Source organism: Hydractinia symbiolongicarpus, chromosome 5 (genome assembly GCF_029227915.1).
Source record: "Hydractinia symbiolongicarpus strain clone_291-10 chromosome 5, HSymV2.1, whole genome shotgun sequence".
Classification (NCBI taxonomy): domain Eukaryota; kingdom Metazoa; phylum Cnidaria; class Hydrozoa; order Anthoathecata; family Hydractiniidae; genus Hydractinia; species Hydractinia symbiolongicarpus.
This window is the reverse complement of record NC_079879.1, coordinates 12,314,783-12,329,847: the sequence shown is the minus strand read 5'-3', so window position 1 is coordinate 12,329,847 and position 15,065 is coordinate 12,314,783. Positions and strand designations below refer to the sequence as shown.

General features: G+C 37.0%; 1 protein-coding gene across 1 annotated transcript; it reads right to left on the bottom strand.

Moving 5' to 3' along the window:
- Positions 1–40: 40 nt before the first annotated feature.
- Positions 41–5,960, bottom strand: LOC130644815 (2,3-bisphosphoglycerate-independent phosphoglycerate mutase-like). Its single transcript, XM_057450567.1, has 12 exons — positions 5,808–5,960; positions 4,142–4,308; positions 3,941–4,057; positions 3,739–3,871; positions 3,155–3,333; positions 2,745–2,838; positions 2,553–2,662; positions 2,324–2,450; positions 1,687–1,835; positions 1,290–1,407; positions 967–1,101; positions 41–584 (listed from the first exon to the last, which is right to left on the bottom strand). Exons 1-12 carry the CDS (start codon positions 5,869–5,871, stop codon positions 448–450), a joined length of 1,530 nt encoding a protein of 509 aa, XP_057306550.1. The 5' UTR covers positions 5,872–5,960; the 3' UTR covers positions 41–447.
- Between the last annotated feature and the right edge of the window lie 9,105 nt (positions 5,961–15,065).

Here is a 15,065-nt window from a genome sequence, read left to right as displayed (position 1 = left end):
TAGCGGATGTAACTTACATGACAGGGTGCATAACAAGATGTCAATCAAAATTTTTTATTTTTAATATCACTTTTACATCATTTTCATAACCACCGCATATTATCATGCTAACATAAAAATCATCCGGTTACCTAAATTATAAATTATCCAAACTAATTCTAAAATATAATGGCATGGTGATGAAATTATATTGGAACCCTAAAAGCATCTGTATGTCACGCTTGCTTTACCAATAACTTTTCGAACTTTGATTTGACCATACAGATTCACTTACAAATTATTGGTGTAAAAATATTTCTCTTCTTTTAATCACGAAAAAAATATTTCACGTTAAAAATATAACTAAAGAAATAAATATAACAGAATTAAAAAAAATATAGAGAGCTATAAATAATAATGATATTCTATAGTGTTAGTGATGATAATCCTCGTCTGTACTCTGATAATTTACTCGAGTAATGGTTTTCCAGTCATTTCTTCTGGCAATGCCACACCCATTTCTTGCAACACAGTAGTAGCTACATCACAAAGTGCTGCATTGTGGGAAAATTTAGCAAATTTTCGACCAGTAACACAAAACGGTACTAAAATTCAACGAAGGTTTAATCAAAATACTCAAAATATCTCTATAATTTCATGTTAAAATGACGGCTTATGTTTCCTTTCAAAAATAAAACCACATCATCTAAAAATTCAGAAAAACGAGGCAATTTTTGCTCAAAAATAATTCGTGTATCATTACAGACATAATCTTATCTGCCAAACAAATCATGGACGTCTGGAAACTTCCAACAGGTTATGTTGTCTCCAGGCCTAGCAAACATTGCCCTCTTTTTATGCTGTAAAATATACGCCATTTTATTATTGAAAAGAACCATATAAAGCATTCACGTCCTTAAAGACGTTCTGTTATAGAAATGGAGTTAAGCTTCATAGCAGTAAGATTACAATTCTTATAAGTTTTACCTCTATTAGTTGTATGAGCGGTGTGAGGTCCACCCTGTAAACTAATCATCTGTTCGGCATTGCCATGATCAGCTGTTACCATTAAGGTATAACCATGCTTTGTACATGCATCTCGAATGCGCCCAATTGCAGCATCTTGAAAATACAAAATAGAATTAGCAATGTAGCAGCATATGAAACATTAATCTGAATGCTCTGCGGGTGTTATTATGTGCTAAACTCAACTTGTCAAAAAAAGGTTTGCAGAAAAAGTTATTCTTTTTGGCTTTGTAGTTGCACCAAAAAAAGTTTTAATTTCACATATCGTATGAAAAAACATTTACCAGTTGCTTCACATGCTGCAATAGCCGGCTCATATTTGCCAGTGTGACCAACCATGTCTGGAGGTGCAAAATTACACATAACAAAAGGATACACTTCAGTCTCGATTGTTTCGACCATCTATAAAGAAGACGTGACAAGTTACTACCGACAAAATATATTCTTGCTATTACCCAATGATCGGGTTCTGCAAGGATTAAAAAATGAAGCTTCTTGAAGGGATCAGTAAGAATTAGTTCCGTTAGGATTTTAAATTAAAGCTGCGAGGAGCCATTTTGAACACAGCCTGTAGATAAATCCATAGGTTTTCCCATCCTTTATATGGAGCAATTTTCATATTCGCAGGTCTGTAGTATGATTATAAAATTTCGCATAGACAAACATCATATAGAGACTTACAGCTTGTCCAACACCAGCAGCACTCATCTCAGGCTGTAAGTCATAGGTTGCAACTTTTGGGGAAGGCACAAGTTTGCGATCCTCCATATCAAATTGTTGTTCTCTGCCGCCATTAAAAAAGAAAGTCACATGCGCATATTTTTCAGTTTCTAGAAAAAGAAGAGCATTGTTACACAATGAGAGATCACAATTGAATTTTAGTTTAACTTAAAAAAATTCTTATTAGCTATCCCCTAGGTAAATATTATAGAAAATACATTTGTGTGTAAAAAAGTCATTACTAGACATTTTACTAAGAGCAGTTAATAAAACTTTGAACAGTTGTTTTTTTAACTATAAAAATGCTTCTTTACACAATAGAAATGCAACTAGCAAATTAAAAAAGATGCATCTGCATTTATTTCCAAATTTAAACTGTTTAAGAAACATTTTGATAGACATGAAACAATTTTTGCAGATTTTGTTTAAACCGATAAAAGCTGTGAAATTCAATACCAGTAATGCCACGCTAATTGAAACTGTGGTTGTAAGAATAAAGTGAAAAGAATAAATTGTTTTTTTTTCTATAAATTTAAGTGTATAGAAAAACAAAAGTGAAGAGTCAAACAGAACATTGACATATCATACATGACATTACCTGCACAGTGGTACTGTTTTAACTTGTTAGTTGCAAGAACTTCTGCCAACACATTCTTTGGTTCACCCGGTGGAAATAAAACAGGAAATGGAAACTCAGCCTTGTATTTTGTCATGCATACTATATGCTGAAAGTAAAACATACACGAAAAAAAATTATTACCAAGAAGTACACTTAACCAAGGGTTGAAGTTCTTACATACTAACACTTTTGAACTAAATGGTATTACCAGATTTTGTGGTACAACTGCTGTATCGAAATGCCTTTCAATACCAACAGCCTCTACAATTTGTCTCATTCTGTCAGCTCTAAAGTCAATAAATACCAGTGTATCTCCATCTAAAGAAACATTAAATGTGTCCATAAGTTTTTTGAGAAATACTAAGAGGCCTTAATTGATCTCATTTTTTTCTGTTTTTACCTTTTATCAAAGCTTCTTCATTTAAAATAATTGGTTTAAGAAACTCATCGGTTTGTCTAGCATCTCCTTCTAAGGAATACCGACTCTCCATCAACTACAAAGAAAATTAAAAGAACATGCTCATGTAATAACAAAGATATTTAAAAGGAAAATATTAACAAGAATTGTTCTTCCCTGCACTGATGTAACCGTGAGTGCTTTAAAATTTTGAAAAAATTATATTCACCAACCAAAGATTTGAATATTAATTTATTTTTAGACCAACTTAAACAAAGCAAAGACCTATTTTTTGTTAATATATTATGATGCACACTACAGTTATTTTAAATGCACCAAATATCTTAAGAACATGGAAATTTCATGACTCTTTTTTAAAAGGAAGAATGATTACACTGTATTTATTTTTATACCTTAATGGCATCCTCTGGGCTAACCTTTTCACCTATTCCTTGCGTAAGGCCTTCAAAGGCAATTTTTATACGCTCATGTCGTTTGTCACGGTCCATGGCATAATAACGTCCCATTATTGTGCCGATACTACCATATGATAATTCCTTCAGCCTATCCTGTACTTGTTTAACATAACTCACTGTAATAAAAAGCAATAACAATATGTTACATGAATTTAGTAATTACCCATTAATTTAGGTGTGGTTAATTTGAACAATAACTATTGGGAGCAAATTTCTTCGGTTAAGATTAAAATCAAAATTAATTTTTGCAAGGGTTTTTCCGAATTGGTCAATATTTGAAAAAATAAATCATAAAATAAAAAAGAAAATAATGTTTGGCAAAAAGTTTCTCAGTATTAGATCTGTGAAAAGAAATTCCATAAACTATATATTTCTGGAATCCTTTTTGCAAAAGTAAACCTCACAAAACAAAAATTATCCAGCATTAACGAATCCTCTGAAGGCATCCATAGATCTATTAACAAAAATACAAAGACACATCCCAACAAATTCCAACATTCAATGAAACCAAACATACATACCCCCACTCGTTGGTCTGGTATCTCTACCATCAGCAAAATACTGAATAAAACATTTCGGGACATTCAACTGTTTTGTAAGTTCAACCATACCAAGTAGATGATCAATATGCGAATGCACTCCTCCATCACTTACCTAAAGAAAAAACCTTTAAATCATTTTTATCATGCATGTAAATGTTTAAAGAAATGTAAATTGTCCTACCAAGCCAAGAAAATGTATTCTGCCATTTCCATCTCGTGCTCTCTCACATGCTTTTACAAACACCTCGTTCTGTAATAACGTTTTTTCTTTTATCGTCATATTAATGCGTACAATATCCTAAAAATGAAGAACATGGATTTGGCTAATACATAGGCAATATTAAGTATAAGCAAAGAATCAAGTTGCGTTTTTTCCTGGTACCTGGTAAACAACACGACCAGCTCCAATGTTTAAATGACCAACTTCACTATTTCCCATGAGACCAGCAGGTAGCCCAACAGATAAACCTGAGGCATCTAGCGTGGTGTAGCCTGGTCCACTACATAATTCATCCATGACTGGTGTTTTTGCATGATGGATAGCATTACCTGAAAAAGCCTTGCTGTTTAGAAATACATACAATACAAAAAAGAATAACAGCTACTAAACATGCTACTACCATATAAGCATCATGCTTATAAAAAGTACATACATGGTAATTCGATGTGCTGAAAGCGTAATGTGTTATGTAAGAGTGAAAAAAATGTTTCCAAAAAAAAATTGTACTTTTTTTTTTTCATCTTGTACATTAAGTTGGTAAAATGCACCATAAATTAGATTTTCAAGCCATTGAATATATTAAATACCTTATGGGTCAAGTAAAACATCTTTTGAAAGTTAACCTTTCACAAAAATGCCACTAACAACTTATTTTCCCTTTTTTTGATTTTTGAGCCTCCTGCAGGGGGGGAAACCTTTCCATCCATCATTTTTGAAAGACACAATAAAATTACTTTTTTTTATTTTTTTTTTTTAAAAATTATTTAGTTTTTAAATCAGGTTTTTATTTTTCGGCAAGGTTTTATTACTGCCTTAAATGTTTAAAAAGAGGAGGTTTTGAAAGAGAATTAAGCCCTCCACTTCACTTTTTTATAACGCTTGATGCTAAATAAAATCTTTATCTTTTATAAAAAAAATCACTTTCAATGTTTTAAAATGTGTTCTCAATTGGAGATGATATTAGTGTTGCTATGACATATATTGTCACTCTTGAAAGAGAAGTTTAGGGGAGGGTTGATTATGCTTAAAAAACTGGCTAGTTTATGTGGCAATAGTTAGTTTAATCATGATTTTGTTCACAGACTAAAACAAAAACAACTTCTATGGTGTCATACGTTTTTAGAAAAAAACAGTGTTTTAGTTTGACAAAACAAATGCTAATCGATAATAATACAAGTGTTTCAGCAAAATCTTTTGGTATTCATGACATTTTTTTTACCAACACATCATGTGGTTTATGTACCAAAATTTTCATGGAAAAGCCTGAATAATGGAATCAAATTGAACATACATAATACGGTATTTGAGAGTGTTAGTATTTCTTGTTAAAATTTGATTATCACATTTCGATTCACCAATTTAGGGTTATACTCTTTCAAAACAATTTGAGGAGATATGAGGAATTTTAATGAGAAATCTTATATAATCTTTTTTGAGACAGTGTTTTCATAAATAAAATTAAGAAGATAGGAGGACATTTTCAGGTTTTCCCCAACAAATAAAAAATTAAGGAGATATTAAAAGTGATGCCATGAGCGAAGAATAAATTATTGCTGCTAAATGTAGAATTTCCTTACACTTTCTCCTTGTAACATGTCATAAAAGAATGAAGGAAATTTGAGAAAAAAAGTTTCTAAGAAGTCTAATTTTAAACGAAATTTGAAGAGTTCTTAGGACACATTTTCAAATTATGGAAGGACTTTTAGGCATGGCAACTCTGCAAATTGTGGATTGTAAATTGCTAATCCCAATCCTGATATTGCATTATTCCAGAAAAAGCAGAATTTGACATTTGCGAATTGAAAATTTTATAGTAAATACTATTTACCTTCAACATTTTCTGAAACACCCCAGCCATCTATAACAACCAAACAGACTTTATTTGATACCATCTTGTTAATTTCCAAAAAAATCTATGAAAGATCTGTTGTTAGCATTTCAAAAAGCTTGGTTAAAGTATTTGAATAAAACAATATCATCATCATCATCATTCTCGACTTAACGTCCGTTTTCCATGCTAGCAAGGGTTGGACGGGGTATATTAATGACCCTCTTCCAATCAGATTTAGACTGTGTTAGATCTAAACTCAACTTCCTCTGTATTAAGTCTGTCCTTATAACCTCCTGCCAAGTCTTTCTCGGTCTGCCTCTGGGCTTTGCCCCAGGAACTATCAAGTCTCTACACTTTCTTACCCAATTATCCTCCTCCATTCTTTCCAAGTGCCCCAGCCAATTCAATTTTCTTATCTGGATAACATCTTTAATTCTACGGAGACTTAGCCTGCTTCTTAGCTCATCTGAACTCTTTCTGTCTCTCAGACTGGCATTACACATCCACCTAATCATTCTCATATCATTCCTACCTTTTACCTCAATTGACAGGACTCTGCTAGTCAACAAAGGAAGTAACTCTCTGAACTTTTTCAAAGCAGAACCTATCCTGCAATTAACACTTTTTCCAACACCCCCTTCACTGCCCAACATATCACCTAAGTAACAGAAGTTCTCTACTATCTCTAACGAGCCACTGTTGTACATAATAAGTTAAAATAATAACAACAAATGCTGATAAAGTCTGGGATTTAAATATAACTGTGTTTACTGTTGTCAGACCAGGTTAACAAATAGTGCTAGATGGATATTTATGTACCTTTTTTAGATACAATTTTTTATTGATTTTTTTGAGTATATATATAAATATTCTTTTTTGTGTGTGAAAAATGTATGTGTGGTACATAGTTTTAAAAATATATATTAAAATAAAATAAAAACCCATCCAAGAAGGGCAAACATGAAAACTATACCCAGGCAGCAACAAACATAACATATTTTTAAGACCAGCCAACAGAACAAAAAAATTATAATATGAAGAATTTGCTTCCTCATTTTAGGGATAAGGGTAAAGTGTAGATGTCTATGTTATACACACTTTCTAATGTGCTAAGCTATTTTGTGTCTGATTTGTTAACACTCTGACATTCGCTGAATGCTGACATAGAAAGGCTGCTATATACTACCTTGTCTTTGTCTTTCCTTCCTTTTGTGGTTTCTACACTTTTTCAATTTTTGATAAATATCACAAAATAACCACTTCTTTTTAACTTGGCAAAAAAACTATACAACAAAAGGATTACAAATCTTTACAGAAACAGAATACAATTTGTGATCATACATAATTTAACATGGTGCACGAATGCTTTGCTCTCTGCTTCTCAATAATATAATAAATGTTGGATAATAGCCGTGGGGACATAACAAGGATATACTCAAATTGCCTCAGGCAAGCAACTTGAGATTGCAAGTTTCGATTTTTTGAGAAATAGGCAACCCAACTAACGAATACAAAATTATTATATGGATATGTTCTGCCCAATCTTGGAACGCGCCCGTCTTAAGACTGGCCAGGCCAATCTTTCGACAGTGAAAAATGGGTGGCCAGTCTTAAGACTGGACTGCCCAATCTATGGACATACATGAACAATCTTTGAACAATTGTGGAAGACAAACAGAACAATAAGATTTTTAGAATTTACCTCTTAATAGAAACTTTAAATTGAAACTTTTCTTGGAAAATTAAAAGGTCAAAAATTTATATATTATTATATATATTCATTATTATATATATTATTATATTATTAGCTAGCTGGCTACAGTTCGCTAGCTGGCTTAACATCTCATCCAATGAAATTAACAGCTAGCTAACTATTAATATGGTTGAATACGATTTTTCTGATTCTTCATGAACATAAACATTTTACTTTTAAAATTTAGCCACTACTACAAGCTGTATATAAATGCTAAATGTATAACACATGCTCTACCCATCTAACTAGCCAGATACGATTTTTACCCAAAAACTAGCAGGGTCAATTCAACAGTACCCAAAATATGATGTTTTAATGTGCCTGAGAATGTTTTTTGGGTCTTGCAAAAAACAGAGCTCATGTGGTACATCCCTTCTTTAAAATCTAAAAGGCGCCAAAGATGTGCCTAACATGGTCTTTTGCCCAATCTTGTGACACCCTGCCCAGTCTTAAGACTGGCCGGCTAGTTAGTCTTAAGACTGGGCAATTTTATGTCCAAAGATTGGGCAGCGTCCTAAGATTGGGCAGAACAGATATAAATATATATAAATATCCTTCAGGAGCTTTCTTGAAATAACTATTAAATGTCACTATGAAAGGCATGTTTAGCCTACACAATTTTTGTTTTGATTGACAAAGTAATGTTGACATAAACTACTTGTTTTTCTAACATATAAGTTCCTGTGAGGTTCTCAGATAAAGCAACAATGCATTACTACAACCAAAAAGCATGCTTTTTTAAGTTTCAAGATAAAAGCAGGATTTTTCATAAGAGATTTGGATTTTTTTTGAAAAGTTGTAAATCTTTTTTGCAGTTTAACGGTGATTCAGCACCTGTGTATGGTTAACTGTGTAAGAGTCTGTGCTCTCCCACAACTCCATAAAACATTCAAGAGTGTGTCATCTCCTCAAGTTCCCTCACATTGATTGGATTAACCTGGGGCTATAGTAACATTCACTCACCAATATTAAATGGATGAATTCCGTTGCTTACATTTTTAGTGGTAAGCTCTTTAAATTTTGGCACTTGCAGAAAAAAAGATGGGGGTGCTCACACTAAGACATTCTTAGACATGAAATTATTAAGTTTAAAACCTCAACAATGTTTCTACCTATCTATTGCTGTCCGAGGGAAATCGAACCCCTGTCTCCCGCACAAAGTGCGACAGTCACCACTAAGCTATGCACCTATTGGATCTTGTGGGGAAACGAGGTGGTAGAACACCACAGACCGTAACCAGTCAGGGGAGTCCTCTTAAATAAGCCGTACAGCTTAATTTGAATGTCAGCTTAATTAGGATGTATGATACAGTCTAATTAGGCATTTTAAAGCTTAGTTAAGATTTACAAAGATTTGATCATCGAAAACACACATTTAACTGAGTTTTAGCATCTATGTAACTGAATAAATCCAATGTTTATGTGCATATAAACATCTCCAAAACATTAGTTTTTTTTCTAGCATGCCAGAGATCTGCTAAACTTAAAGTTTCATAAAAACACGTTCTTTACCTCCTTTTACCAATATTTTAAAACGATGGAGAGCTGTAGGAGCACATGTACAATTGAATTATCGTAAAGGTGTATTAAGCTGTAGCTGTATTTCGCGATGCCGTAGATTGGTGGTTATAGCTCTGTGCGGGAGACCGGGGTTCGATTCCTCTTGACGGCGATTCAACATGGGCGAGTGAATGTTACCATACCAATTGGGGAGATGGCTCCATGTGTGGGCCGTTGGATGTTGCTGGGAATTGTCTAGTACTAGAGCGCAGGCCCTAATTGGGTCTGCGTAGCTTAAAACGAGCATTAAATACTCTAGGACTCTCCATCTAAGCCATGGCCCCTTCTGGAAATAATAGACAGGATATATCCCTCGATATTAGTGAGGCTAGCCATGTAAAATATGCACATCTATCTATCTCTAGCTATATACAGCTTAATTTAGGAGATCTCAAAATTAAGCTAGCTATTAAGAGGATTTTCCTGACTAAACTGGGTCTGCCTAACTCAAAATAAGTGCTTCCACAATAATAGTATATCCCTCGATATTTGCACATCTTACCAGTTATAATCGCTAGCTAGTTATATCTAGCTAAAAGAACATCATGAAAAAAGGAAGTTGACAGAAAACAAAATCCCAAAAATGGACAGATTTAACTCTACAATAAACACTGAAATTGTACATGACTATCAGGAAAATTTACACAAGGGTGGGGAGTAAAGATTTGTGGTAACTGTGAAAGAAAAAAGAATAGCTAGCAATAGCTAGCTTTACATGCATAAAGTCATGAAGTCACTTGTTTTTTTGTCTACCATTACTCCGCCACATGCCTTGACTGCCCAGACGGAGAGCTGGGTTATCGGAGTAGTAGTAGGTAGTGATTATAATCAGGTTTTCGCTCCTTCCACACCTTTACCCCCAAAAACCCCGCTTTCATCATTTCCACCACCACCTCCATCCCAAAAAAAAAAAAACATATGACGTCATCAACACATATTCATATTCATATGCCAATAACCAACACATAATAATAGATACCAGAAATACATGACATTATCAACGCATGCGCAAAAACATATACTCATATTATACAGAATATGAGTAAAAATTATCATGTCCCCTGAATTATTCCAAAATAAATATGGATATTTATCAAGAGCTCAATATCAGAGACATTGAGCGCTACCCCTGGTATCTCTGTTCTATTCCAGATCACTGCAAAACAAAAGACATGTGTATCAAGGCTACTAGGAAGGATCAATGGTTGCTCAAGTATGTCCCCAACCATTTCAAGACCTTAGAAATGTGTATCAGAATTAAAAAAATAAATAAAATTATGAAGACGCGGGTGGTTTCTCTAAGTACCGCTGACATAGTGTACAGACTGCAAGTTTTTTATCAGCTCCTGTTTACCCTCCTCTCGACCTTTCGCGACGAGGTGATGTCGTTCCCGTTCATTGATCGATTCCACGATTTTGCCTGTTCGTTGTCGGCCTTCCTCCTTCAGCACCATGCACTTTTGCTTTTCCTGCATGATTAAGCTGAACTCGTGGTTGCTAATCACACCATTCTCCACAGCTCTCGAGATCAAGTCAACGACAGAGTTCAATTTGGTTTCCACCAGTAATCTGATACTTTCATGTTTCTTACTCTTGACACCTAGTCTCTTCCCCGCATTCCGCAGACCGGCTTGTCCCAATCCCACAGCTATGGTGAGGCCTCCCATAGCCACGGCTAATGGTACGCCGATACCCGAGAGCATGCTACCAATGCCAACACCTGAAGTTATCACACTTACCGCCAATAGCCCGTGATCCACATATCTTACCCCCGTATCATGCATTTTGAACTTTTTGGTGAGCTTGTCACGCTCCTTAATCTTACCTCGAAAGTATTGTTCCACTTCTCCGATTTTCTTCAGTCTATAGACTTGTGAACTGTCCTTCTTCCGTACTCCCGGAGGAGCAGAAGGTAAGCTCGTATAAAGTTTTGTAGTCATTTATTCTATCAGCATATGCATGGTTATACCCATGAAAGAAACGTTCTTTATCGTGTGGTGATATTCGTCCGTGAGCATGAACTCAAGGCGATCCGTTGAACCTTTCAAAGAAAGGCATACAGGAGTATCAAAAGTCCACTTCAAGATGTCTCCCCATGCATTTTTTATTGTTGGAAGTACGGCTAGAATTTTTGATTTTTTACCATCCAGCAAGCAATCATCCTCACTAACTGAGGGCAAACAAGCCTCAGTCGCTGGTATACATCAGTCCTATAAAATAAACCGTAGTCACCCTTCATATAGTATTTTTACATAGGGTAGACCCAAGAGCTCTTGCAGTGGTTGATGAATCACCACCGTGTACCCGTCATTAACACGTAGCCTGCAGAGTCCATTTTTCAGAACAAAAAGTTGTACCTTGCCCTGTGCCTGACTGTTGACGATACTCGCTAAATCCTCGATCTTGTACAACCCATTCATTATTTCAATTCGAGTAACCGTCTGATCGGGCCCTACCTTACGGATAGTAAAATCGTTGTTACTGTAGAGGTTCAACCGAATACTTATGGATTTTAGAGCGATCCTCGTGTCCTCTCCTAGGTAATTCTCAAATATCGTGGGGTTCGAAATGTCGGTTATATATAACTGTCGCATCTTTCTTTAAGAAACATGAAGCAACTATATTCGTACAACTCAAGAGCAAAATATGTCCCCAATCATGGCAGGTACCTGGAGCAGTTAAAGGGCTCTGATCTCATTGTGCAATCTATCGTTGTTGATGCGAAAGGCTCGTCATTTAAAGTACGGTTTCCCGATATCTTTGTGGACTATGTTTTTCATAGTAATCCTCCGATTAATGATTGGAGGACCCACCCTTTCAGCCTCTGGTGAACACAATTGAACTTTGCTGTACTCGCTGCAACATCAGGTTGTGGGATATCGATGCAGCATCTAACGTCTCCATTACCCCTTGTACGTGCCGTGTATTTGGAGTATTTCCAAGTGAGCATGAATGGGAAAATGAAACGTTGTTCAGTAGTTGGCAAGCCAAACGTAAAGATTTTCCCGGTGCGGGACCTTCGTATTTTGATGCCGGATCATGAGGAGGAGGATCATGGAAAATAGCAAAGGCTTTACCAGTATTGGTATTGAAAAGTTATTGCAAAGTGTGCGATGCTACCCGTATTTGATTTTGGAGTCCCAAGCCAATGCGCGATCAGGAATTATTGGTAATCAAGGCAGTTCTATCGATGCTCAACGGCTTTACTTGACGACCTTTGAACAGCTGGGGATTAGACCTACAAATAAAGGTAGAGAGATTAGTGAATTCGAGAACGTACTCAGATATGCACGAAGCAAGTTCGACTATAGTGTTGCTCGTGGCGTATATATGATCACAAGCGATATGTCACTGAGGATCGGAAATGTGGCTGGATTTAACAACAGGATCTTGATTAGTCAGGACCATTTCAAGATTGGTATCAATCCCAATATTAACGCTCCGCATACTGTTGCCAATCCCATAGCAAGGAAGCAGGTACATGATATACCCCTCCCTCCACCATCCTCCAAGGAAGCTGCTGTTCACGAGGATACCAAAGCCACGCTGGTTACGGTAGGAGTAGGACTTATCCTCGCTTTCATCTGGATGAAGAAATAGGTCTAATGTGTTGAACAACATACTAGACTCTTCATCGATTCTTACTCCTCCTGTTACTTACATACGCAACAACAATACCCACAGCGGCAGCCAAGGCCATATACAAGTGCTTTGCTGCGAATTCGACAACTCTCGCTGCAACTCTGAAAAAGAACGACACCACGCTGCTAATGATCCCTGGTAATGCTGCCCCGGCCTTGCCTGCTAGATACTTCAGGAATTTTCCCAGTCTCTCCAACTGCTTTCTTACAAACCTTTTGCTACCACCACCTCCTCTTGTACTTCCTACGGCGCCTGCACTTCCTCCGGTGACGGCGAGCACGATGGTAGAGACCAGTAGACCAACAGCTGAGGTGATGCTCGCGATAGTGAGCCCCTGCTCTTTGACCAAAATGATCAATTTCTCCCGTAGGGATGTGTCATTTCCAGCTATTTTCATGAGGGTCTCCTTAATCGCCTCAGCTGATTGTGGATGTCCTTAATTTTTTGTTGCTCCTCGGATACACCTGGTGTAGCTTTCTTTATCTTTAACCTCTTCAGTTTACCGTTGAGAGTCTGAAGCTCGCGGTTAACCCCCTTTCTTTCACGTTCTTCTAAGGCTTCGGTAAAGGAAGCATCCTCCATCAGGCTCTTCGCATCATCTATTACATTCTCTAGTAGCGGCAGCATCTCGATGTCACCAGGGTTGTCATTGATGATATCAATATCATTCAGGAGTTTTTGACTTCTCATTTTACTGCCTTTTTTGGTGTAACATAGCCGGTAAAACCTAAGGCCTTTAGACGCGTAGGTCCTAAGTCCGTCTCTATGGCTGTAATAGCTCTTAACTCACCGGTCATAGTCGTAAGAACTATCTCTTTATAGACCCGTTCCCCTTTCGTCATCTGTCTAAAAACAAGCTTTTTACCCTCATCGGCCCTAAAATAATGATAATTTTTATCGGTTGACAGCCTTAATCCTAAATGCTCACTAAGTTTAGCATAAAGATCGTCGACGGTTTTCTCTAAATTCTGTTCCCCCAGCCCCACATCCAATCGCCTACGCGCACCTCCCTGCTGTTGTCCTGGCGTTAGGCTGACATCAGGCTTGGGCCGAAGGATCTCGCTCTCGCTACTAAACTCCTCGGCTTCGTCTTGAATATCTTCCTCTGGCGTAAAGTCATCTTCATATCCCAGATTATCAGCCATTTATTTCAACCACCAGACTACCTAAATAAATGAGTGTTTTTGGAAGACTAAACCCTTATCAGAAAGTCAAGACTATGCTCGCTGTCATAGGCAAGAGGCAGCGGGTTAAAGTGAGTCATGTACCGTCCACGATTGGTCGAGACGATATTATATTTCCTGGGAGTATCCGGCTACTATTTGATATGGAACTGACCGGCACCAACACGAAAAGAACGCTCGTTAGCAATATTGGGAAGGCCCTGGTGCGTGACCTACGTATTACTTTGAATGGGAATGAGGTCCAGCATATTGCAGATTATAATGTATTCAATGTCTACCGTGATCTATGGATATCAAAATTCAATCGGGAAAATAACCTGATTTTGGAGGGCATAAATCCAAATGATGGAACAATCCGTGCGTTGCAGGTAAAAGCGTCTGATCATGTAGGAACAAATGAGGAGCGTGCTATAGCCGCGGCTTACGGAAACACTTTTTGTATTCCGTTGGGGAAAATGTTCGAGTTGACGAGAGATCCCCCGTTTTATCAACATGGACTCCACGATAGGCTAAAGTTCGTTCTACATTTCGCTTCATACGATCAAGTCATCAAGGATGCCGGTACACCAGCCGCAGGCTCAACCGCAGCCAAGGCAGCTGACGCTACATACAAAATCTCTAACATTTCGCTCGAGTTTGAACAATTAGTAATGAGGATCTGGCGAGCGCTATGATGTCGCAATACAGCCGCCTTGCCCTACCATACGAACGAGTATTGAGGAGTAAAGTGGTGACTATGAAGAAAAGTGATACATCCTACAATCTCCAAGTCGATACCCCTGCTAAATCCTTGGTGGGTATATTACTACTATTCGTCGATCCTGAAGTATCCAAGGCTTATGCGGGTGTCAATGAGCAATTCTACAATCCCAAAATCGAAAAGATTTCTGTCACGGTATTCACATTCTATGCTCCCTCGAGATCATTTGCAGCAGATCGTTAAATTATTTGGGTGCCATGATAGTGAAGTGACCATAGGTCAATTTTTCACCAAGCGCTATGCGCTATTCATTGATTTCAGGGCAACACATGATCGGGGCCTACATGGTAGTGGGCGGCCTCTGCAAAGGTTATGGGACGGTATAACCCTGCACATGACGAAAAAAGCGGATGGCA

Bases quoted from the DNA above. Each gene is read 5' to 3' on its own strand.
- LOC130644815 (XM_057450567.1), bottom strand. From the start codon at position 5,871: ATGGTATCAAATAAAGTCTGTTTGGTTGTTATAGATGGCTGGGGTGTT. The intron at 4,309-5,807 runs GTAAATAGTATT...AGGCTTTTTCAG, and splicing joins TGTTTCAGAAAATGTTGAAG to GTAATGCTATCCATCATGCA. The intron at 2,663-2,744 runs GTAAAAACAGAA...ATGTTTCTTTAG, and splicing joins TGAAGAAGCTTTGATAAAAG to ATGGAGATACACTGGTATTT.